This window comes from Phoenix dactylifera, chromosome 8 (genome assembly GCF_051530095.1).
Source record: "Phoenix dactylifera cultivar Ajwa chromosome 8, Ajwa_hap1_PhDact_Kaust_v1.1, whole genome shotgun sequence".
NCBI lineage: Eukaryota > Viridiplantae > Streptophyta > Magnoliopsida > Arecales > Arecaceae > Phoenix > Phoenix dactylifera.
Genome location: NC_143197.1, coordinates 5,205,219 through 5,229,667, shown reverse-complemented (window position 1 = coordinate 5,229,667; position 24,449 = coordinate 5,205,219). Strand labels below are relative to the sequence as shown.

Genomic DNA, 24,449 nt, shown 5'->3' with positions numbered 1-24,449 from the left:
GAATTGCCTTTATTTTTCTATAGTTAACCAAATATTTTTCAGCTTTTCGTTTCTGTATTATTTGATTAATATTTTGCATGCATTACGCATATAAAATAGAGTCTTTAAATGGGTGACTACATGCACCATCAATTCTCATGAGATGAAGGAAATGCTATTTGAACTTCTAAAATATGTTTTTTATTTTAGATTCTCCAAGGAGAGAAACAAAACCAGTGCAAACATTGAAATAAAAGTCTACATATGAAACCCCTAATAATAAAATGTTTAAGCAAAAGATTTTTAAAGACCAAACATTTTAAATTAATTGAACTGCAATCTCAATATATTTTAGCTTGATTGGTTGCTCGGTATCCTTCTTCTAAGACTTTGCCCTTTGAGGAGGTCCATCTTCAAACTCCACAATCACACGTTTCAATCACCATATTTTGAAAGAATAAAAAGTAAAAGATAAGACCAAAAGCAAAAGAAAAAAAGCAAATAAAAATAAAAAAACTATTTTTCGGATGATAAACATGTGTTCTCACCAATTAACTATCTAAATTCTTATATAATTTTTTTTTAATGCTCCACTAATAAATTACCGCAACAATATTACTCATGCTCATAGATATGAGAATGTATACATCATAATTAAAGGTGACAATTTATGACCCGACCCATCGATCCGTCTGGCAACTAACCTGTTTAAATTGTTTAATCCATTAAAAACCTGCTTAATATATTTAATATAATTTGATTCGTTTTAATAAACGGCCAGGCTATTAGATAAAATTTAAATCTAAAATTTTGACTAAATTAATAAATAAATTATATTTAGATTGACAAATTTTTGATTCATGTTTCCAACCCGTCCCACCTGATCGCAGTTAGGGGTAGCAATCGGGTCGGGTCGGGTCATAAATGGGTCGGGTTGGGTCAGAAAATCATAAACCTGAACCCGACCTGTTTATTAAACAGGTCAGAAGTTATAACCTGAACCTGACCTGTTTATTAAACAGGTAACCCGACCCGACCCGTTTAACCTGTTTAATAAACAGGTAATCTGTTTACCCAACCCGACCCGACCTGTTTAACCTGTTTGCCCAACTTGACCCGTTTAATTTGTTTAGATCTGTTTAACATGCCCAACCCAACCTATTTAACCTGCCTAACCCGACCTGTTTAGATCTGTTTAGACCCGTTTAACCTGTTTAGACCTGTTTAACATGTTTAACTCGTTTAACCTGTTTAAACCTGTTTAACCTGCCCAACAGTTAAACGGTTTAAACGGATCAGACATCTAAAACCTATATCCGACCCAATTAATAAATAGGTTAAACGAGTCGACTTGTTTACGACCTGAACCTGTTTAGGCCAAACCCAAACCTGTTTATGGCGGGTCGAACACGGATCGGGTTGGCGGGTCGAACACGGATCGGGTTGGCGGGTCGGATCATATTTTGCCATCCCTAATCGCAGTCCCTTCACAGCTGCTTCAGCTGGGCACGCTACGTACCTTGGTTTGTGTCGTTGGAAATAACGTGGCCTTGGGTGCTACGTTAAAGCAGTTGCGTGAGGCACAGATGATACCAAATATAACTTCTCGCTGGCTGCAAGGTATCGCATGAAATTGCGACGGGTATACTAAGATTCTTGGAAACGAAGTGGCCTGTGCTTCCAGAAGTTGAAACACTGATACAGACAAATGAACTAATTAATTGCTTCTCTTTTTTATTGTTGTCTACGTGGTGGTCTCAACATCATCAAGTTAGTAGATTTAAGAGAGCAGAATGGCATAATGGAGTTGGCAACTCATATCAGAATCTGAACACTTTCGGTCAAACAGAGAAATTTATTCCACTTGCTATAATAAACAGGTTTCAAAGAGAAGTAGAACAGCAAGTTCGTGTGGGAACCAGAGTGGAAGGAAATGGGACAAAAATTGAAGGGGACTTGAACCCAGGCTTTTAGTATCAAACCCCACCATCTGCATGACTGCATGGCACGAGAATGCGTCAGGTTAGAAAGCGTTCCTGCAACATGAAAGAAACATCTACGTCGTTTTGGATGGGAATCTCTTCTCTTCAATTGGGCAAAAGATAAAAAATTCTGATCAGATTTGTGGGTGGGAGATCAATATAGCTAACCATCTTATTCCCATAACTGTTTTCCAACACTCCCAAGCAGGTGATATCCGTTTGCGAGCACATATGGAGATGGAGCACCAATGGATCAGTCTTCCCAATCTTATCAATTTATAGATTCATCAACCATGGTGACATCATTTGCTCGCTGCAAGGCAACAGAACAACCTTGAAGAGTTTCTTTTATGATTGGAGAAGGATACCACAACTAAGGACCATCATCTCAGCCTGGAATTGTCCTGTCCTGGCCGCCGCCGCCACCGCCGCCTGTAGTAAGTATATGGAGGGAAAGGGACAATGGACTAATTTTTCTGAAAAAAAAAAAAAGAAAAGCATGCAACTGGCAGGCAGTTTCTCTCTTTGCTACATGGGAACCATTTGTCGTACGAAGCAAAAAAAAAAAAAAGTCGAGTCCTTCTTGCGTTTATTCACCAAACTGTTGAAGTTGTGTGATGATTAACAATTATTTGCTTTGTGGGAGAAGTTCATTCCTCTCCCTTCTTCTGTAGATGCTTTTGTACCTATCATTCATCTTGATGAAGCTAGATTGAGATAGTCTTCTCATTTTTCTACAGAAATAGAAGAGAGATGCTATGTCCATACCTAATCTACGAACCTTTTTTTTCAAAGCTTCCATTAAAACAAAGCCTGTCACTAATTTTCTGCCAGGTGGACTTTGCTGGTTTTAGTTTCTTGACTTCGCATGCATGGGTTGCTCTCACTCATCAGCTTTAAAAATTTCAATAATTAAGTGAGGCGTACGGCATGATACAAAACGTATAACAAATGATCTCATCTTTAAAATCCATGAAAATACAGAATGCATTTAGTTTTTAAATGCTGGGAGGCGATCTTGAATTGTTTTCTAGAGCACTATGAAAAGAGAAATAAGTTGTTTACTTATCAGATTCATAAAGAACGATTCTGGTAGTTTGAGTAATACTCCGAATCTAGATGAAAGGGGAGGATTGTTCACATTTTTCATATGCTTATCTCATCCTAGTAGAGAAATCGCTATCAGCTCACCAGTTGGACATCGTATATGACCTTGGATGACAAATAATATATGGATGCAGTAGAGATGGGTCAACTGATGCCGAAGTTGAAAGATACCCAGCAAAATACTAGACCAGAGATACCACGGAAAATACCTGCTCAGCAACAAAAAAAAACTCCGAAATGGTTCACCTCTACAGCTTGTAACTCGCAGATTCATATAATGAAGATATCAGTGTTATAGCAATCGACGACTCAAGGTGTTATTGAACGTCATGGATGACTTCAAAATTTTAAAAATTTTAAACAAATATGGAACTTAGCATCCTTCATACGTTTGCAGATAAAAATATCGAACAAGGGAGCATCGAACTTCTGATAGCGAAGAAAGTAAAATGAACAATGCTGTATCTTGGACATTTTTTTGTACCCTCTCCAATCACATGAACAGGAAATTGCCTTTAAAAAAACTGCGTTTGGGCTGGGAACTTTCCTTCATAAGAGCCACCATAGAGGTAACCTTCAGACTTGCACAGCTCATTTCGGAATCCAAATCCATAGCCTTCTCGGCGGACAAGGATGTCATTAGAGTTTGTTGGTGATGATGGTAGGAGCACCATCCAACCCCTCTTTGCCTCCACCAACCAGATTCGGGTTAGAGGCCTCTCCTCTGATACAGCTCTTTTAAAGTTAATAATTCTTGTTGCATGTTCCTTTTTAGCAAGAAGAGTAGATAACGTTGTAGTGGCTTTAGACTGTCCGATTCATGCTAGGATCGACCGTGGTGGAGCTGAACTCTACGCACCATGCCGACGGCTCGACATCTTTAGATGTCCTCCTCCGGCAAAACCAGGATCCAGAGCCCTTTAAGGCAGTCCCTGCTGCTGCTTCACTTCCGATGGAGTCCCGAGATGGTGAGTCGGCCTTGCCTCATGACAGCACTCACAGTCCACAACCTGGTGTCCGCTTGGGGATGGCACCTTTGGCGGCAGTACCTCCAGCTCGGGACACTTCTCATGAGAACAAGTCCATGGAACAGCGAGAAGAAGGTCGGTCGAGGGGCCGTGATAAAAGAACAGTCCTTGAGGAGGAAGGCAGAGCCAAAAAAGAGTGGGTGAAGAGGACACAGGGCTTTATGATGGTGTTCACAATGATTGTCATTTCGACGACATATCAAGCCGGGTTAAATCCACCTGGTGGTTCCTGGCAGAATGATCCAGTAGCCACAACAATTTCTGCTGGTGCAAACACTAGCATCACGTACAACAATAGCAGCAATGCTGCTGCTGCTGCTTCTCTGAAGAACGTCAGCGAACGCCAAGCTGGGTATCCGATACTTGCAGACAAGTATCCGACACGATACAATATATTTTTTATTTCTAATTCTATCACCTTTGCCTACTCTTTAGGTGTTGTTGCCTATCTGCTGTCAGAGACAATCTTCCACACGGAAGGTATGTTGATCGATGCAAGGAAACTGTTGCTCCTAGACATGGTTTTTCTTCTGTTTGCATACTCGGCAGGCAGTGCTCGGGATGCATTTCGATCAACTTTTCCATTAGAATTCCTTGCCTTCTGTGTAATTGTTTTCTACGTCGATCGCTTTAATGCAAAGAGAAAACAAGCGAGGCGTTTGTCGATCGTTGGGGAAGATGTGGAGTCCAAAACCAAACAGCAACAACCTGTCTGATGGACTTTGTGGTCTTCCTCAAGCATTCCTGCCTCATATCATATGCTTCTCTCTCTCTCTCTCTCTCTCTCTCTCTCTCATTCCTCCTCTCCTCCATTTTGTCACTGTAACATATCCTTGTGTATGTAATCGGGTACTTCTACGAAGTTCTCCTTCGAAAGAAGAGTTGATGATACGATGATCATTGAATGAAGAACCTTCAGAATTTCACCAAATGATCACGGCTCATGACTGAAACCTTTGTATCGTGCGCTATCTAGAATGCGATCTGGACTGGTGTCCCCTGAACTGGGGGCATGGCATGACCTTACTCAATATTTTTACTAAATTAGCGTAGCATGAAGCTAACCTGGACGGGCTCAGGCTGTAAAATATATATCATCCCGAGAAATTTAGTATCTTTGAACTGATATGCTTATTTCATTTTAATAGCAGACAATTCGAATCAGATGAGTAGTAGAAGATGGTACGTAGTTTAATTTTCATTATAATTTCGAAAGCTACAAGTTTATCCAAGTCAAATCCCAGGAAAACAATCAAGATTAGAACCTAGAGCAGCAGATCCTTTGTCCCTTTTGGAGCTGGCTGGAGAACCATCAAGATGATCTACGTGGCATTCGCTGATTGGTGAGCTCTTTTTGCTGTCACATCTGGTTATGAAGTACAGATTGTTCGACTTCATGCGAGTATAAGTTGTTCATTTACTTGAGTTCTGCTTAACGGTTCTTTTGGTGAACTCGTTTTGTTGCGTGCTATAAATATGCACGGGGTACCGCCTTTGTTGCAGTGATGCTGTAGTTGGCTTGCAGACGAATTTTTTTCCCGTCTCCTATCCTGGTCCAGGGTTGACGGAGACTGGCAGCGACTATTGCAGCGAGGGCAATGACCTGGTGGAGAGATCATGCTATCATATTTAGGTTGCTGACATCTGATGCCTCGCAGATGCTAACAATGATCTAGAAACTGCACGATTAAATGGTAAACTAGATGACCTGCAGATCGTTATAAAATTACGCATTCAATATGAAAGAGGGAATAACGTTTTGTTTCAGACGGATCATAATTGGAAACATCCTGATAGTCCTGCTGGCTTGTTCCTCTTGATGCTCAGCCGAAGCACGTAAGTTCATTTTTTTTTCCACAGCATCAACGCTTGGGTTTGTTTGTTCATGGCGTCGATGCCTTGATTGCGAAGAGAAGCAGCCGGTGCAAGGCGTTTGTATCAGGCGGCGAGGAGATTATGGATCTGTTAATATATATATATAAATGCCACCTTTCGACTCACATGTTATCAACCAAGATAAATTCGGATCCACGAAAACAGGAGGTGCATCACCAACGCTCGAAATTTTTCTTTGCTTTTGCTTTCTCAGCAATACGGCCCAAGTCAGGCTGCAAGTAACGGTCTCAGTGCACCTTTTAAAAAAAAAGGAATGGTCTCCGTAAATCGTATTAGTCACTCACATATATAATTCTTCTTATACACATAAATATTTTGACTGGAGCTCACTGATATTGAAAGCTGCCAGAAGATGTTAAGAAATGACCTTAAGCAGAAAAGTAGTCATTTATGACACGAGCTCTCCGTTGCAAGGAAACCAACATATACTCACTATTCCATGGCAAGATTTGAAATGCTTTGAGAATTCAATTTGAGTAGCCTAGAATACACTGGACTATAATACACAATTATTCAAAAGCAAACATGATAGAAAGCTGCCAAGAGATGTTGAGAAACAACCCCAAGCAGAAAAGTACTCATTTAAAACACAAGTTCTCCCTTGAAAGGAAACCGACATATACTTACGATTCCATGGAGGCAAGAGGTCGTACTGAAACGCTTTAAAATTCATTTTAAGAAGCCTAGATTACAGTGGACTACAATACACAATTATTCAAATAAACATTTGAATAATATTACAGAATATTATATAAAAAGGATAGCCATAAAACAAAAAAAAAAATCACCACTCATCAAATAATTTCTTGTCAATTCCATTCTTTTCTTACAATCCAGATGAGGAAGTCCGATCAATTCGCTGAGCCCCCAGCTTCGCAGAGGCCGGTTTTGCTCCTCGGCCTCGGCCCAAAGACAAAGGCTTGGCTTTGGTACTTGGAGGAGGGGCAGCAATGGCTGCCCATGGATCACTGTCATCACTGGCCATCGTCGTCTTCAGATTCAGAGATTTTGCAGTTGTTTTGGGTGGTGGTGCAGCAATAGAACCCCAGAGATCGTCATCATCTTGCGATGATGCAGGCTTGACATTTAGAGATCTTGATGCAGTCCTGGGTGCTGGTGCAGCAACTGCACCCCACAAATCATCATCATCTGCTTTTGATGGCTTCAGTGTAGTTTTTGGCCGCATTGAACTTGCAGCTGAAAACAGGGAGAAGAATCATGAAGCAAAATAGAAGGCGGCCTCAAAATAGTCATGTCTTTTACAGCTTAAAAGAGCATATGAGTCAACAATGTGTGCCAATTGCAACAAAAAACATCAACATAGAAGGATGGTTGCTGTCAAACATACATAAATTAATAAATAGAGCTAAGCTGCCCTTTCACAAATTAGCTGGAGAAGGTTATTCGTCTTTAAATTTGGCAGAGACGATAATGCAAGGAATACATTGATATCACCACTTAAAAAACATCAGCCGAAAAGGCACTGGGCAGAATTCATTTTCATCCCATTACATAGAAATAGACAGAAATAGTTGAAGTTAAAACATGCACGCTTACCCGGCTTTGGTTGCACTACAGGCCTTTTCTGAGCAGCTTGTATACTTGCAAGTGGAGGTGGTTTCTGCTCTTCGACTGGATCAACATCATCCCAACCTTCTTTATCACCATCATGATCTTCATGAAGAAGCCCATTCTCAAGTTCACCCCAACCACCATCTGTAGATGTTGGAGATGAAGGCTCAGGTTGATCAGAAGCGTTGGTGCCTGAACCCGCATGAACTGGTACAGCATTCTGGGCATCCATTACTGCAAACAGTGCATGACAATGATATTAAAGATTGATATACTTAATACTTCTTGACAAACTAAAATAGTAAAACTTAGGGACCCCAAACCTTGATATCCAGATGGCAAGAGTATATTGCGCAAAGAAAAAGGTATGTGTAATTCTTAGCTCATAATCATTATATTGAAAGTCTATTTGCACACTCAACCATGCTTTAGTAGTCAATTGGAAATGCACCACTAATGTGAGATGGGTCAAAAAAAAGGAAAAGAAAGAAAAAAATTACCTGAGTTGGCATTTGAGGTTGTTGAAATTTGTGATGCATTCACATTTGCAGAAGCAAGTGGAGCATGTTCAGAAGCTTTTCCCTTCAATGTCAAAGAGCTCATAGCCCATCTGTTTATTTCATTTTCCAGTTTTAGTTTTAGTTTTAGTTTCCATGCAAAAACAAATAAAGTAAATCCCAACTGCAAATTTATATATTCTATATGACAACAAATACATAGCAAAGGAAACTAGACCACAACCAAACCATCAAATAAAAAACAAAAATTGGAACATCTTCAGCCATGTCTATAATAAAAAGAGACATCTGAACCAGAAAATCTAGAATTAGTCTATTTTCAAGGTGCAATTGACATCTGTGGCTAAAAAGTGTCCATGGATTTTAGTCCTCACTATCACCATGTAGAGAAGGAGATCCAAATTCCTGGTGACCAGAATAACCTTAACCAGATTTCTATTATCTGCAGTCCCAAGTACATAGCCTCTACAGAAATAGGAAACAGAATTCGACGTTTTGAGGAGTACCCACGGAAACAATGAGAACCCAACTACCTCATGTCAACAACCCACTTGGTGAAAATGGTCGTGTTGGTTCTTCCTGATTTAATTATTTTTCTATGCTTGACTTTTAGCAATTACTGAATGGTTCAGCTTGTGCTGATTAACAATAAAACAAAGTACGAAAAAGTTTAAGATGGAAATATACCATAAAATTAGGGATTATGCAATAGCACTTGCATTAGAATAAATGATAAAACAGAGACCTATGCCTTATTCGTGCTATAATAATTATGACCAAGGTACCAATACGACACAGGGCCCAATATGGTACCATACTGACACATGGTATATTTGTTGTCTCGTCTTCAGCAATGCACCATGTATCGGTATGAGTCCACAGGGTCCTGCTCTGAGACTGAAAAACCTTGATCACGACAACAGACAGCTCTACCATCATATGAAATATAATAAAATTAAAGAACAAATTCATGAACTTAATGGGTTAAGTGTGCCAAAAAAATGTTAACTCACCCAAGTAAGCTAGCATTTCCAGGTATTAATGGAGTCCCAACACCATCACTCTCGCTGGTATCTCCTGTAATGAGCTACAAGAACCAAAAAATTTGCAACTTATAATTACAGCAGATAAAATATAATAGAAGCGAACAATAATGCCAAAACTGTGTAATGCAGTATCTTAGTCCTCAATGGTATCCTCAAGTAGTACAACGATTTGTTAAATGATACAGATATCATACAAACTTATAACTTTGAAGCTTTCATTTGTATCGCAATAAATGTTACAAACTTGGTAAGTACATAGACAAGAACATATATGCACATAAAAACATACAAGGTATCATACAATAACTCTAACAATCCTGCCATGGTATTGGCTTTATGGATCCTCATGCACCACGCATTCCTCTTTTGGGTTACCTCTATTATTATTTCAAGTAAATAGGGGTTCTCCAGTATACATGAATGTCCAATTACAAGGTAGCATGTGCTAATTTGTTCATAGCAAGTTTTGTGTTTCCATCAAAACCAATCCAATTCATCTGAGACCAAACTGAAATTAGGGGCTGATTTTGGGCTTTGCTTTTTCTGATAGTTTTTGTCAATTTCCACTAAAATTGACCATTGTCAGTCCATTCTGTCAGTCCATTCCATTTTGCTAAACCTGGCCCAGAGCTAACCATGGATGTCTTTTTAAATATTTATTTTCGTGTTTATTGTGATATTGCTTTTATTTCCTTATTTATTTAAGTATACGGGATACATAATTTCAATTTTTGGTAGTTTTCGATTTCTTAAAAGAACAGATAAATGATGAACATAACCAGGAATAGGCCAAGGCCTCAAAATGGCCCTTACTACAGTACTTCATAACTACTAAAGCAAACAACTAACTAGAAGACACCATCATTCATAATATTTTTTTATGATAAAACAAATATAACATTCCAAAACTCTAAGTATTCAATTAACCTTAAAATATATGACAAAAAAATGCTGGAATTCAATAAAATTGTGAACTCTACAAATAAAAAATGATGGTAAAAATATTTGAACGCACAAGGCACTAGGCATTAAAGAGTTTCACAATTGCTAAATATATTGAATTTTTGAACAATTGAAGTTCGTAATCATAATCATTTAGTCTTTTCCTAACTATTTGGGATCTGCTTTATGGATTCTTTTTTTTAAAATGTTTTTCTATAGGGCCACCACGGACGTTACTCCCAAGTTTGTCATATCCTTCCTCACAACCTCTATTCATGTCAATTAAAGTTTTCTACTTCGTTTCTTACAACCTTCCATACAAACTAAAATACCTCTCCCTACAGGAGCCACCCTAGATCATGTCAATTTAAGTTTTCTACTTCGTTTCTTACAACCTTCCATACAAACTAAAATACCTCTCCCTACAGGAGCCACCCTAGACCTTCGTTGCACATGTGCATACCACCTCAATCGATTTTCCATCACTTTACCCTTAATTTGTGCAGCTCCTGCAGCTCCTCTAATATATTCATCTTTTAACCCATTCCTTCCTAGTTTTACTACACATCCAACTTAACATTCACATTTCTAGCACACTCAAATTGTTTCATGTACTTTTTTTATTGCCCGGTACTTTGAGCCATATAACATTGCAGGCAATACTGTTATTCTATAAAATTTTGCCTAAAAAAATCTCCAAGGCATGCCCCTATCATTTAATATTCCACATGCAACTCTCTGCATCACCCAACCAGCTCTAATTCTATTACATTTATTTTCATCTATTTCCCCAGTATTTTTTACAATAGATCCTAAATAACAAAATCAATCACCTTGTGATATCTGTTACCCATCGGTGTTAATTAAAATTAGATCTTCATTACCATTATCTTTACATTTTGACCACTGATTTCATGAAGTAAATAATATGGGTTCATAGTAAAAAATACTACTTTTATATTTATATATGTATATATATATACATATAATTTACTTCAGCCTAAGATAGTCTAATCGATATCCATAAACATCCTTCTGATTTAATTTCTTAGAAGTTCTACTCTATCACCATTACATTCAAGTGTTTTTTACTCGCCGGCTAAGCTTCAAGCATGAGCTAGAGCTTCACACGATAGTAAAATCAGATCTCTGACGATCCTGAAACCCAACCAGTACCGCATTATTTATATGTTTCCAAACATCCATATGATATCAAAATTCAACGGATACCTATAGTACAACAGGTAAGAAATATCTTCTTGACACTAGCTACTCAACCACATCAATTAGAATAAGTTGATGCATTTCTTAATTTCCTAAACCAATAACAAGTACATGCAAAAGAACAAACCAAAACACGAAAGAAAATCTATAACAACAAAAGCTCGGACGAAGTTATAAATATGATTTAATGACAAATGACAAGTACTTCATCTCAACAATTCTGACTTTGATTGTTCAGTAATTTAAAACATGAAATATTTCAAGATGCCTTAGATATTAGGATTTTTTGCATGTATACCTTTCTAAAAAATCAAATTTGCGTGAATACTTTCTTAAAATTTATATTTATTTCTGTACCCTCATAAAACACTGTTTTTGCACAAATGCCCCCTAATATAACGGTTCTTCTAACACCGTTAATAAAAACCATATATTATTTTAATTAAAACAAATAAATTTTTGAAATTACTTTTTTGTCCTCCACCGCAATCATCTTTAAAATGTTTTTTTTTGCACATCTACCCATTAAAGATTTTAGCCATTTTAATTTGAAAACCGTTAATTTTTTAACGGCGTTAGATGGCGTGGGTATACATGCAAAAACAAGAATAAAAAAAGGTAAAATAGCAAAAAAAAAGTGTTTTACGAGAGTATACATACAAATATCAATTTTGGAAGGGTATTCATGCAAAATTTGATATTTAAAAGGGTATTCATGCAAAAAACCCTAGATTTTAATATCTAATTAGCTGACTTGTTGATTGCCTTAATCAGAAGTAAAAGAAATAAATGCCATACCTTTTCATGATGCTGCTTGGCAAGAAGCAAAAATTGATCAACAGCCTGAAACGCCTTTGTTCTTACATCACTGAAGTGAAACAAAAAGCATAAAATGGAAATATTTCATAAAGAATCAAGATGAGAAAAAGAATTTTAAAAATTCCATAACAAAAATTATATCAAAACTTTCAGGCTTGAGCCCCAATTCATCAACTAGACCCCCAAAGATCTGGGTGAATTCCAAAAAATTCAATCAACATCAACTGAAATGGTCCCCAAAAAAAAATGATGAGATCATTTGCAATGAATCATAGTGAAAATAAATGTGGAATGTATTTCAAAATACTAAAATGATTAAAGAGCTACATGTCACATTTAACATGTGCATATAAGATCTTTTATAGCGTGACAATCTTTACATATAACAAGGGTGCAATTTAAACCTCAACTTTCTTGCCAGACATATAGGTAACCGAAGCCTGAACTGTTGGTTTTTGTTTCCAACATATAGAAAAGGTATGTGCATCAAAAGAAGGGGTTTATTCTTCACCAACAAAATAAAAGACAAATTAAATGTCACAGATGAGATCATGACCATTTTCTTGAAAGAAAGAAACCAAAAAACTGATGCAGTGTTTTGCAGGGCATGAATTCTAGTGCCCTAACCCTCATTCTTCTCTCCCCCTTCGATCTGCCTTGTTCCCTGTTTCCTTACCCAATACCTTGCCCTGTTTCCTCCTTCCCTACCTTCTCCCTCTTGTTCCTCTCTCTTCTCCTCCTGTCCCCTCTCCTTTCATCTTTCCTCATCTCTGCCTTGAGCCAAGGCCATAAACCTCCATCTGGGGCATGGCACCCGCAGACCAGAATCTGCAGCACACACCCCCCCCCCCCCCCTCCTGCCCAAGGCAGCCCAAATTCCACCATAGCTGGGTCACTGCCTTCTCACATTTTCATCACTCCACCAAGCCCTTGATCTGTTGCCACCAGAGCCCACGACCTAACCATCCCCCACCACATTACAGCCCACCGTCTATCGTCACCTGGAATTGTTCCTCACTGTCCATCAACCACAGTCCACAGACCCTCTCCACCACCACTATTTCCTACCGCTTTCTTCTCTACCTTTCCAGTGTCAGGTTCCAGTCAATATAGTTGACCGCCCATTGGTTCAAGTAGAGGATTGTGACCTGCTGGCTAACTGGTTCAGGCTCAGGTCAAGCTGGTTGGGAATAGCAGAGGTTAACCAGACCTGACTCCACCTATTGATGCCCAGAATATAATAAGAATTTTCATACATCATAGCATCACGTTTAACAATTTTTAAAGCCTTCATAGTTAAACTTAAAACGCAAAGTATTATAATATTTGTTTAGTGAGAAAATATTTAGCACACAACATGATTTACCAATGTAGAGTCAATAGAGCATGGGGAAGGTCTGAAGGAAACCAAAAAAAAACGAACCATTAAAGTAAGCTCAGTGTTCAACTCACCCATCTGGATCAATAGTAAGTACAACAATATTAGGTAGAATGCGTGTCGCAATCTCCATCATGTCATAGTATGAACTAGTGGCACTTAAAGCCATGATTCCTGCCACATTGCAAATTAAGTATTAGATACCAGTAATATAAACAAGCTAGTGTATTTAGAACCTCAGAAGAAAAAAAAATGATGCACGTGATCTCATAATGCAGATTAACAAGAAAAACCACATAACAGAACAAAACATCTCAGTTCAAAATCTGGATCAAAACATAGATGCAGAGACATAGACCTCTGCAAATCACATGCCTGCTGCACGAGCTGGAGCAAAATTATCCCGCAAAGCACGAACTGTGAATGCATTAATTAAAACTCTCCTCCTAGTCTGTAGAATGAGTACAAATCAATCAGTAAACACTTCACAGAGGTAATATCTCAGTCAAATTCTATATCAGATTTGTAACAGCCCAAGTTCTTACAAATTCATGGTCACATTGTCTTTGTACAACCGATAACATGCTATTACTAATGCTGAAGTCCTTATACAGTCTCCAGAAATAACTTAACAATCACTATCGCTCAGAAACATTTAAAGGAATCAAAAGCAATGTAAAAACAAACAAATAATGACTTAAGGACACACCCCCTCATTAAGATAGCTTGCTATGTTTCCAAGCAAGATTGTAGTATTTGTCCTGATCGCGGGCTCTTCATCAACCTGTATAGACCAAATTATAGATGGTAAATGGACTCTTAAACTAAAGGGAAACAGCCTCAGTTTGTCTAATTAAGTACAAGAGTTTGTTAATTGGCATCTATGACATCATTAGCAAACAAGCAAAGGAAATTAATTAGTTATTTTAAAAAAAATCAAGAGGAGGAAATCTAGTTTCACAAATTTGATAACCAAAGTTCAAAGATACCTGTAACTTTGAAAGATATTTTAACAAAGATCCTGAAATAGTTCGCTGAGACAACTGCAATATAGAAAATTTAAAAGTTTAGGAACGCCAATAGAAGCATTAATCAACTCCAAAACATACATGTGGTATGAAATGTTTGTGCCCGTGGTTGCCTCATAAAAGCATACCTTCATCAACAGAAATAAGTCATAATAATTTTTCTCCTATCACACTAAAAGCAAAAGCTCATTTCATCATAAGTTCAGGCTATTCCTTGAAGAAATCACAAGGGAGCATCCATTCTCGGAACATCTTAACCGTAATAATTGATTGACTAATTGAGAATTGCTCACCAACAATAATATGTCTATCAAAAAAATGAGTTACTTCAGTTAGTCCTCTTATACCCATGGTTAAAACCTAGTATAGAAAGTATCTATGTAACCATGATTATATGACCAATTGTATATTGTATTTTTTATTTAGTCCAAGTTAACTCTCTTAGGCCCCCCTTTTACAAATGAATTGATTAAGTCCAAATTCTGGAAAAATGAATAAACAGACCCATATAAATATATGCTATGAACAATCTGAAAATAGCTATACTTACTGAAAAATTGCACTTTTTAAAATTTTTTACCAATTACAGAATAACTTGAATATGGATAGAAAGGTTTGGGATGGCGTTAACCGTTTCGATAATATATCAAAATCCATTACACTTTGATCAAAAGAAATTCCTATTGATCCAACAAAAAAAGTAAATAGTATCAATACAAGCAGAAGAAACAACATTGTCTGATTGATGAGGATACATGGAAGTATATTAATTTCCAAAGCACTAAAGTAGTGTATATTATCATTATCAAAAAATTTATATGTATCTTTTTGAGAAGAAAATTGTAGCTTGTCTATAATTTCCCAGGAGCCATATTTCTGATAGACTGTCATAATAGAATAGTGAAGTATAAAGATAGATACACTATTAGTTATTGCCATGGATAAATGTATCGAATGTACAAACCAAGCATATCATACAAAAAATCAGGGAATCGGTATAGTACAGGGGCTTGACATGGTACCGCACCACTACATGGTATGGGTGTTCTTTCGATTTAGCAGCCTTACCATGTGTCAGTATAGAGGCATATACTATATTGTTCCGTGCCACCTCATACCAATAAAAGCACCAGTGCAAGACCCAGAACTGAAACGTAAAACTTTATCGATACACATCACTCCATATGGCATAAAAACTGAAATTTTTTTAACAAACTCATAATGTTTTTCCCAATACCATGTGCGGGTTGGCAATATTGAAGATGACAAATCAAATAATTCAGTAAGAGTTGAAGCTTCGACCCATTCTTGTTAATAATTTCCATAGCCTTTCATAGTAACATTCATCACCATTCCAAGCTGTTCCATATGATTCCACTTTATTCTCCTCTCATTTTAGTTATGCATAACTGTACCAGCTAAATCAGTACCTCATCATTCACTTTCAGTTTGTTCGCCTCTCAAGTTCCTTTATTGGAATTTGTACCAAGTACCAACTGTGCCCTCCAAAGTCTTATTATGCTTATAGCTTGGTAATCTTGTACCTCTCGTGCTAACCAACATAATTCATCCCTTTTGACAACAGTTCAACAGACAATTTTCATGTTTATAATAATTTCCATAAAATCTTCTATTAGGTCATGCCAAAAATCCAAGGAACATGACACCTCACCCAAAGCACATCAAAATTCAGGAAGAACGTCTCTACAACATATCTCTCCTCCGCCAACTTACACTAATCTAATTGGAATCATCATCATATACCTGTCTATTAATATTTAACTAAATTGTTCATAGTCATGTTAAAGATAATCAAGTTTCAAAAGCTGCAGCATATTTTGGTGCTCTTCTTCAGGTTGTAAAGAATTCTGATCAGTCTCTTGCTCGCTTGCAATAGTTCAGCTACATTTGGACCAAACTTGCAAATTTATACTCTCTTCTTTGGATAAATTGATGATTGTATTATAAAAACTTTCCTCTTCCACAGTTACTTTAGTGTTCAGCTATATACTCATTCAATCAACTCTACATCATCCACAAATAAAAAATGAAACGATCAAAACATGAACACCACACAGCAGAACCACCTTCCCAACAAGAAAAAGAACTCTTGTGCATGTCTCAACCTTCTTACAAGCCCTTTGCAGTTTGTAACAAGGTTTTAAATCCCGTGAGACAGTGGCGTCCCAATTTCTCCATGGAACGGGATGCCCCATTATCCCCCGCCTTATCCCAGTGGTGCCTTCAAGCATCCTGGTAGGTACCTTCCATCTCTCTCCCCTTCTTTCTTTTATTATTTTTTGTTTGTTTGTTTGTTTGTTTTTCTTTTTCTTCCTTCCTTCCTTTCTTCCTTTCATTTTCTTCTTCTTTTTTATCTTCTTTGTTCTTTCCTTTCATTCATTCTCTTCTTCACTCTTTATTCCTTTTTTTTCTCCCCTTTCTTTCTTATTTCCTTCCTTTCTTTCTTCCTTTTCCTCTTCTTTTCTTCCTTTCTTTCTTTTCTCTTTCGCTTCTTCACCACGTGGAAGGGATTCGGAGTTCCACCCCCATTCTGGTCCCATTTTCTCATAGAATTGGGCGAGGACAGTCGGGATGCCTCTGACCTAGCTGGAACATAAAACCTTGGTTTGTACATTAATCCTCCACAAGACATGTATTAAAACAATTAAGCCAAATTTCTCTTACATTAAAAATACTTCTTAAAATTTCATAAAGAAATCAAGCATGAGAACAAGTACTTGTTATCATGATTAAAAGCAATTCAATAACCTTCTTAAAAATGAAAAGCCATGCATAGACAAAGACCATGATGGCATGATTATATACCATATGTAGTATCATGGAAAATAAGCATCACAAGCCATAGCAGTTTTATGAAAAAGAAATTAAACACAAATGTTTCAATAAGTTGGGCCGAAGAAGAATTAAGTTGCATACCTTCGGTGCTAAAACAAGCATGGATTTTAATGTCAGCTCACGAAGAAAAGCAGAAGTATCAGAGAAACCAGTGGCAACATGAGGAAAAACCTATAAAAAAGCATCCAAAGAAAATTAAGATCTCCAATTAGCTCGTAAAAATTCAATGCAAAAAAACCTTTGGAACTCATGATAAGTAACAGCTCATGAATGGCATGCGGTATGTTCACACTGAAGCATACTTGCTCGTCAACAATTTGTGCTGATAATGATTCTCCAAACTGATCTATGTACTGAAGCAGCCCAACTCGAATAGCTCGGTCGTTAGAGGCAAAAAGTTTAACAATAGTTGGCAACACCTGTAAGAAGGAAGATTAGATGGTTTACAAGTGATCCAGATAGCAATAATTAGATTATAAGTTAGAATACTAAAGGAAAAGAGATAAGCGACCTTCACACTGAACTCTTCCACTGAAAGCCAGGAACCCATTTTCAACAATGCAGTCAAGGCAGGAGCAGCAGCTGAACCAAATTCCAAGGCAGAAGCCAACAACGGAAGCAACTGTAATAGCCAAAGTGCAAACTGTGTTAACTTCAATTGCTTAAAATGATAGAATGAGTTCTGTGATCTCTGAAAGCACATGTATGACTTATAACTGCCAGATTTTAGTACCTTCTTCAGCACAATTTGGCGAGGAAGCTGTTCAGCTAAGTTTGGAAGCTTGCGGAAAAAGGAATCTTTCTCGACACCATCTTTTAAATTTAAAATTTCCATAAACTGAATAGTCTCCACCAATTTATTATGAAAATATTCTGCCAACATGGAACCTAGGTCAGCATTCGTGGCAAACACCAAATTGAAAAACAATAATAAAACAGTTTGGTCTAACCAGGGAAAACCTTAAAAAATATGTGCAGAAGGAATGATATCTTTTAAAGACATCAGATTTTTTATGACTGCTAATAACCATATATAGAATAAGATGACAAAAAAAACAAATATTATATCTTGTAAATATAGAAAAGAAGCCATGTCATCTCCATGCACCCTATTTCAAGAGCTAGAAAGTTGAGAAACCAACTGGAGATTTGACACTTGTATCTATGCATAGTGGTTGAAACCCCTACATACCCAAGTGTTGCATCCAAAGGGGAGTAACATTAGCAAATGAAACAAAATAGTTGGCAATTATCACTTTAAGAAACAAAGGAATTAGATTCGTAAACATAATCAAGAGCTATTGCACTCCATTTCCAAAACTACTAGCTCGAATGTAAAGAAAATGAATAAGTGGCATGGAAGTCGCATATAGTTGTACCTAAGATCCGTAGTTTCGGTACTAGGTACCATATAGATATATGACCGGCACAGTATGACACTGAAACATACTGTACCGACTATTGACACTCGGTACACAAATGCATTACCAATTCGGTAGCTGCACAACATTTTTTGGCTTTTTTTTAAAATCCTTTTTTTGTTTTCAAGATTATTTTAAGGCTACTCAAACATTTTAAATCTTTTTAAGTTGAAGGTGGATTGTAAAACTAGAGTTTACCATGAGATGAACTAATTCATTATGTATAGTGCATCCACTGATGACATTCTATTGCATAGTAAAATTGGGATCAGGATAATCAGAGGAATGACCTAAGTGGTGAATTGGGATAATGCTTAACGGCAAGTGACCATTAATTAAAGGTAATGAGTTATAGGAGCTTTGATGTAAATGATATGTAGAAGCTAGTAGGGTGTAGTGTTAGTGATCATGGAGGTCAGCATGTGATTCAAGAAGCTATGAAGATGAGTTGCAGAAAATGTAATCAGTAGTTAGTGCACTTGCACGAGACAGGGATAATGATCAAATATATTAGTATAAATACTATCATCTGCAGCTTTTGTGTTGTCCGTTGTCTATTAGGTGAATAAATAAAATGCTATTTTCTTTTTGTACATGTATTTAGTAGCTTCAGTGTTTTTTTCTTGGGTGACCTAGATCTTAAGTTTGTTGTGAGATTCTCACTAGTTCCATTCTTTCCTTGAAAGAAAGGTAGAGAAGAAGAAGAAGAAGAAGAAGAAAAAAAGAAAGAAAAGTAGGAAGGGAGAAGAAAATTAAAGAAAGGAAGAAAGGGAAGAAGGAAGAAGAACCCTGTATCGAGCCGAACCTCCAAACTGATCTAAACCAACCCAATACTGCGCCAATTCAGGCCAGTACACCCCAAACCAAACGGTTCAGCGTACCTTGGTTGCCCACTTCCTAATTGCTAGATAGGAACCACGGATGCCCTCCTTTACCATATGCAGTTTTATGAAAGTAATAGACCTCGAAAATTTCACAGTTTTACCAGGAACATCAGAAGTAAGAACCCTGGACCAGTACTGCTTAACTTCAACCACAAAAGCTTCAATTCAAGACACCCCTTTCATCCAACGTTTCAACAACAGTGATATTTTGTTAAAACGGACCCCCAACAGTAACTACTATTAACCATTACAATGGTTACTTTATGACAGCAATTATAATGGCATTATAAAGTACAATAACGGACAATAACAGAAAACAACAGCTTTACTTTCCAGGCAACTTTCAGTTAACAGAAATATTATTTTTTTAGACTGTAAATCTCTTTTGCAGAGAAATTTGGTTAAAAATTTTGAATTTTAAAAAGGAACACTATATTATCTAGGAAAACCATAGAAATGAAGATAGTAGCCATTATTTGCGTTATAACAGACCACTATAGTGGCCTTGATCATTTACCATGTTATTATTGTAATGACAGAGGCCCAAAACCATTATAACAGCCCTTACAGCATTACAATGGCCATTGTTTTAAACCTTGCTTTCATCTCAAACAATAGATTGGTACACTCCAAGAACAAACAAAAAAGAGATTATCATGTCACTCATACAAATAGCCTTGCAAATTTCAAATAAATAATTAATAAGCAGTGAATATACTATCACACTAAACTGATGATGGGGACCAGATGAGCTTAGCACAAAAGGATGATAAGGGATGCACATCCATCCTCTCCCCCAAGTTTTAGATGCCTATTTGAACTATACAAAGTATTGTAAGTTTCTAAAATTCCTAACAATTTTCTTGATTCTCAAATTCCTTGTTCTTCAGATAAACCTCCAAACCAATTCCCAATTAAATGTCCAGCCATTCCTTTTTCCCTAACTCTTAAACAAAATAAACTTCCAAATTCCAATGCTTGACTAAATTTGGTAGTTTGCTCCAATCAACACAAAAGTATCAAACTAAATCAATCCCACAGCATAAGTCAGACTGTCCCACCAGATTATAGCACAGAACTCATAGTAAGGTTCCCTCTACACCTTTTTTGACATATCTTGTCCACAAAGCAGTAAAAAAATGTCTAATTGAGCGAAAATTGTTTCAAAGTTGCCATGCTAACTTATTAAAATGAAGGAGAGGACAGAGATGAGGATTCCATTCGAATAAAAATTGCAAGGAATTAGCAGCATTAACACATTACCGCAAAAAAGAAAAGCATTAACACAAACATTTTGTAAATAAATTGTCGTGCATTTGACATGAATCAGTTGTGATTGCTGTAGTCCTTGCCGTCTCACAGAACATATATATTCATCCATTCAGGTCTTTTATATGTGTTATTGCTTTTTTGTTCTCCCTCCATTCTATTTCTCTAACCAATAAAAAGAACTTAAAGGATATTATCACAAACCGTTAAGAAATGATCCAAGGATTTCAGACAAACAGTTCGACAGTATTGGGTAGCCATATCTGGCTAGTCAAGCACTGGTACTTTAATAGAAACATAATACTTATTTTAAGTGGCAAATCATGCAAGAGAACAGTTGCGATGTTTTCCAGAAATTCCGGAATCTAACTATAATTTAAAGTTATGAACAAAAATGAAAAATGAGCTCTTAAAGATTCTGACAAGAAATGAACTTACCACTATTGTCAATAAGCTTTGACGGATTCATCCTCCGAGATGGAGCAGAACTTAACAACCTCTGATAATCTGGAAGTAGCGACTGGGAGAAAAAATATTTATATAACTGGATGTTAACACCAATAATATGATACAATACAACCAATGAGCACCTTATACTAAGGTTTTGAAGTGTGAAGTGGACTATCCCCCTCAAATACTCAGATTTGAAATATGAACAAGATGATTGGATTTTCATTATTTATAATTTAAAATTGGCATTTACACTATGTGCTAAAAAAAGTCATGCATAAAATTACTCCCAAACATCTAGAGAGAAAGAAAAAGGTACAGAGAAACATGAAAAGAAAACAGGAGACACTTCAGTAGTTACAAGCACCAACCTTGGGAATAAAAGCAGTGTTACGCAGCTCCTCTGTTTTGGCCAACTTCGTACCAGAAAATAGTTCATATATTAAACAGCCTGAGAAAATATTGTATGCATGCTATCATGTAAACCAGTCGAACAGGGAGTCAAAGTCGCATCAGAAAATGATAAGAGCAATAACAAAGAAGCAACTTTATGGGAAATGCTGCATATATTAAATTCATTCCTATCATCGTTAGCCATCACTCTCTAACACTTCAGTCCTACATTTTCTGACAAACTCCCAACGTTGGCTCAAGCCACCCCTCATGAAGCAAAGCATGCTCTACAAAAACAAGATGTCCATGTCTTTGGAGTGGTTACCCCATAAGATGGTAGACATACATGCATGAAGCATAATAATATTAGATATTGGCATTACGAAATGAACACATTGAACACAAGAAGTGTAGCTTTTAGGGCCTGTTTGGGTAATCTAGTGAGAACAACAGGAGCCAATCCTACTGGATTCATGGACTAGATAACCATTTGGGCTTCGCCCAAATCAACCCACTCCACCCCCAGAGCATATCCTGCAGGAAAGAAAAAAAAAACTTACGAGGTTTTTTTCTTCTCATGGAAACCGGGACCTATGGATGGTAGACAAACAGACACGAAGAAACACTATTACATGTTGGCATTACAAGCTAAACACGATAAGCGCAAGAAAAGTAGGCCCTTTAGGGCCTGTTGAGTTAATCCAACGAGAACAGCTGTGACCGATCCTGATGGATTCATATACTGGACGACCATTAGGGCCATGCCCATATCAACCAGCTGCATCCCTAGCCCCTATCCTATAGGAAAGAAAAAAAAGACTTTGTGAGGTCCTTTTCCTTCCCATGGCCTCTTGCACTCTCCCTCCCCATCTCATGCTCTCTCCCTTTCACTCTTTCCAGCCCATACCACCAGATCCAGCAAGATTATCCCAACTACGCCCTTAGGAGGAAAATCATACTTCAGATAGAAATGTCAATCCAAATGAAACAGACCAGAAGAACTGACCTTAGGCTTGGTGCCATTAGTTTAAACATAAAGAACTTTTTCTCAATGGAAAACACCCACATATACCTCTTTTTACCTCTTTCTAAAGGAAAAAGATGACTTGGGAAACAGACAGATAAAGAAATCTTGCATTCTTTGTATAAACGACTATGAAGTCCCAAAGTCTTTAGTATGAATTTTTTGTATCTTCACCACTCACCATGAAACAAACAATGTACAAAAAATAGTGATCCTACTAGCCTACATGGCCCACTTAGGTATGACAGCATAGACACCCTCCTCAATTTGCACCATTCAGGTATGAGGATGGGCAGGTTTATAAATTAAGGTCTGTTTGGATAATCCTGCCAGATCCATAGGATTGGGAATAGGATTTCCAGCATTAAAGGATAGCAGGCCTAGGGTAGCCCACATTAACTGGATCTCCCCAGCCCATTACTGCTGGGAATAAAAAAAAAAGACCTCTGTGGTTCCCTTTTCTTCATGCAATGTTCAATCCTCTTCTCCCCCTTGCCCTTTCTCTCTTTGATTTAATGTTCTCAATCCCACAAATCCTAGTGGATGGCATCAATTAAACAAACAGATCCTTAGTAGTAGATTTTGCCACATTGATACCTTCTTATTTCATCTTATTTGATAAAAGTTATATTCCATCTATGGCATTATATGTCACGCCCCAAACCCACCGTTGCCTGGGCATATGACACAGGCCCTCATTCCCTAGGGCAAGGCCCGAGAGAATATGCAAGACCTATAGATTGAACATAACCTCAACATTACTGGACAATATGATCCTTATTTCAAAACAAGATAAAATAATTCCATTATTAAGAAGTAACAAAATTTGTCCAATTGTAGATTTCGGTTACTTCACTAATATTAGTGACACACTAACTATTCCTCCTCTCACCAGCAATCCCAAACCATAGCCAAGTACTGAGCATGCCCCCACATACAGCTCTAAAAAATGATTGATATGATCTAATGGCTAGGTAAGAACACCCCCACATACATCATGTGTAATTATCATGAAATCATAAACCAACTATCCGACACTTGTAATTACTGCTCAAACAAGCCGATATATAAATATATCATATATCATCAAAAATAATGATTCTATTCAAAATGGATATATCATGTATCATCAAAATAGCTATTCTATTCAATAGAGGTTTCAAATAATTTATCTGCCATTTTCTAATTAGCACAATCCAGATCCAACAATAGTTAGCTTCCTAGCTTTCGACTAACCACGGTCACCTTCCAATCTATAAGGGGTTCACTATAATACCACATTCCTGCCCATGGCAAGGTTATCCATAAAGTCATTCCCCAACCCATTAGTGGCAATCCATAAAACCATGTTTCTGCCCATGGCAAGAATATCCACAATGTCATACTCCAGCCCGTGGCAGACAATAAGGGTGTGCACGGTTCGGGTCAGGTCAGTATGGAGATATACCTAAAACTGAACCGATTAAACATAGTTCCCTAAAATTAAAAAGAAATCAAAAAGAAATCGAACCAATTGTTAACAAAAACCGCTTGACATCGATCCGAGAAATTTGATTCAGTTCGGTTCGGTTCGATTTATCAGTTTGATGTTCAATGGATTGGTCTAAATGAGCTAGGCTAAGTCTAACATAAA

At 37.2% G+C, this 24,449-nt stretch overlaps 2 protein-coding genes across 3 annotated transcripts in view; one reads left to right on the top strand and one right to left on the bottom strand.

The window, feature by feature from the left end:
- The first annotated feature begins 3,572 nt into the window (after positions 1–3,572).
- On the top strand, positions 3,573–4,926 carry LOC148702624 (uncharacterized). The gene is made up of 2 exons (XM_088702499.2): positions 3,573–3,776; positions 3,877–4,926. The coding sequence occupies exons 1-2, from the start codon at positions 3,702–3,704 to the stop codon at positions 4,810–4,812; spliced, it is 1,011 nt and encodes a 336-aa protein (XP_088558625.2). The 5' UTR covers positions 3,573–3,701; the 3' UTR covers positions 4,813–4,926.
- Positions 4,927–6,593: 1,667 nt separating this feature from the next.
- Positions 6,594–24,449, bottom strand: part of LOC103702143 (uncharacterized) — a 30,720-nt gene continuing 12,864 nt past the window's right edge. The window contains exons 7-21 of one of the 2 annotated variants that reach the window (XM_008784448.6): positions 21,771–21,850; positions 21,388–21,469; positions 18,109–18,248; positions 17,887–17,997; positions 17,678–17,794; positions 17,457–17,546; positions 14,481–14,534; positions 14,201–14,275; positions 13,867–13,942; positions 13,566–13,665; positions 12,093–12,162; positions 9,096–9,169; positions 8,065–8,174; positions 7,550–7,798; positions 6,594–7,189 (exon numbers count right to left, since the gene is read on the bottom strand). In XM_008784448.6, the coding sequence (XP_008782670.2) occupies positions 6,819–7,189; positions 7,550–7,798; positions 8,065–8,174; positions 9,096–9,169; positions 12,093–12,162; positions 13,566–13,665; positions 13,867–13,942; positions 14,201–14,275; positions 14,481–14,534; positions 17,457–17,546; positions 17,678–17,794; positions 17,887–17,997; positions 18,109–18,248; positions 21,388–21,469; positions 21,771–21,850 (1,799 nt within the window). In that variant the 3' untranslated portion in view covers positions 6,594–6,818. The remainder of the gene's footprint in view (positions 7,190–7,549; positions 7,799–8,064; positions 8,175–9,095; positions 9,170–12,092; positions 12,163–13,565; positions 13,666–13,866; positions 13,943–14,200; positions 14,276–14,480; positions 14,535–17,456; positions 17,547–17,677; positions 17,795–17,886; positions 17,998–18,108; positions 18,249–21,387; positions 21,470–21,770; positions 21,851–24,449) is intronic. The other variant, XM_088702498.2, reaches the window with a different exon arrangement.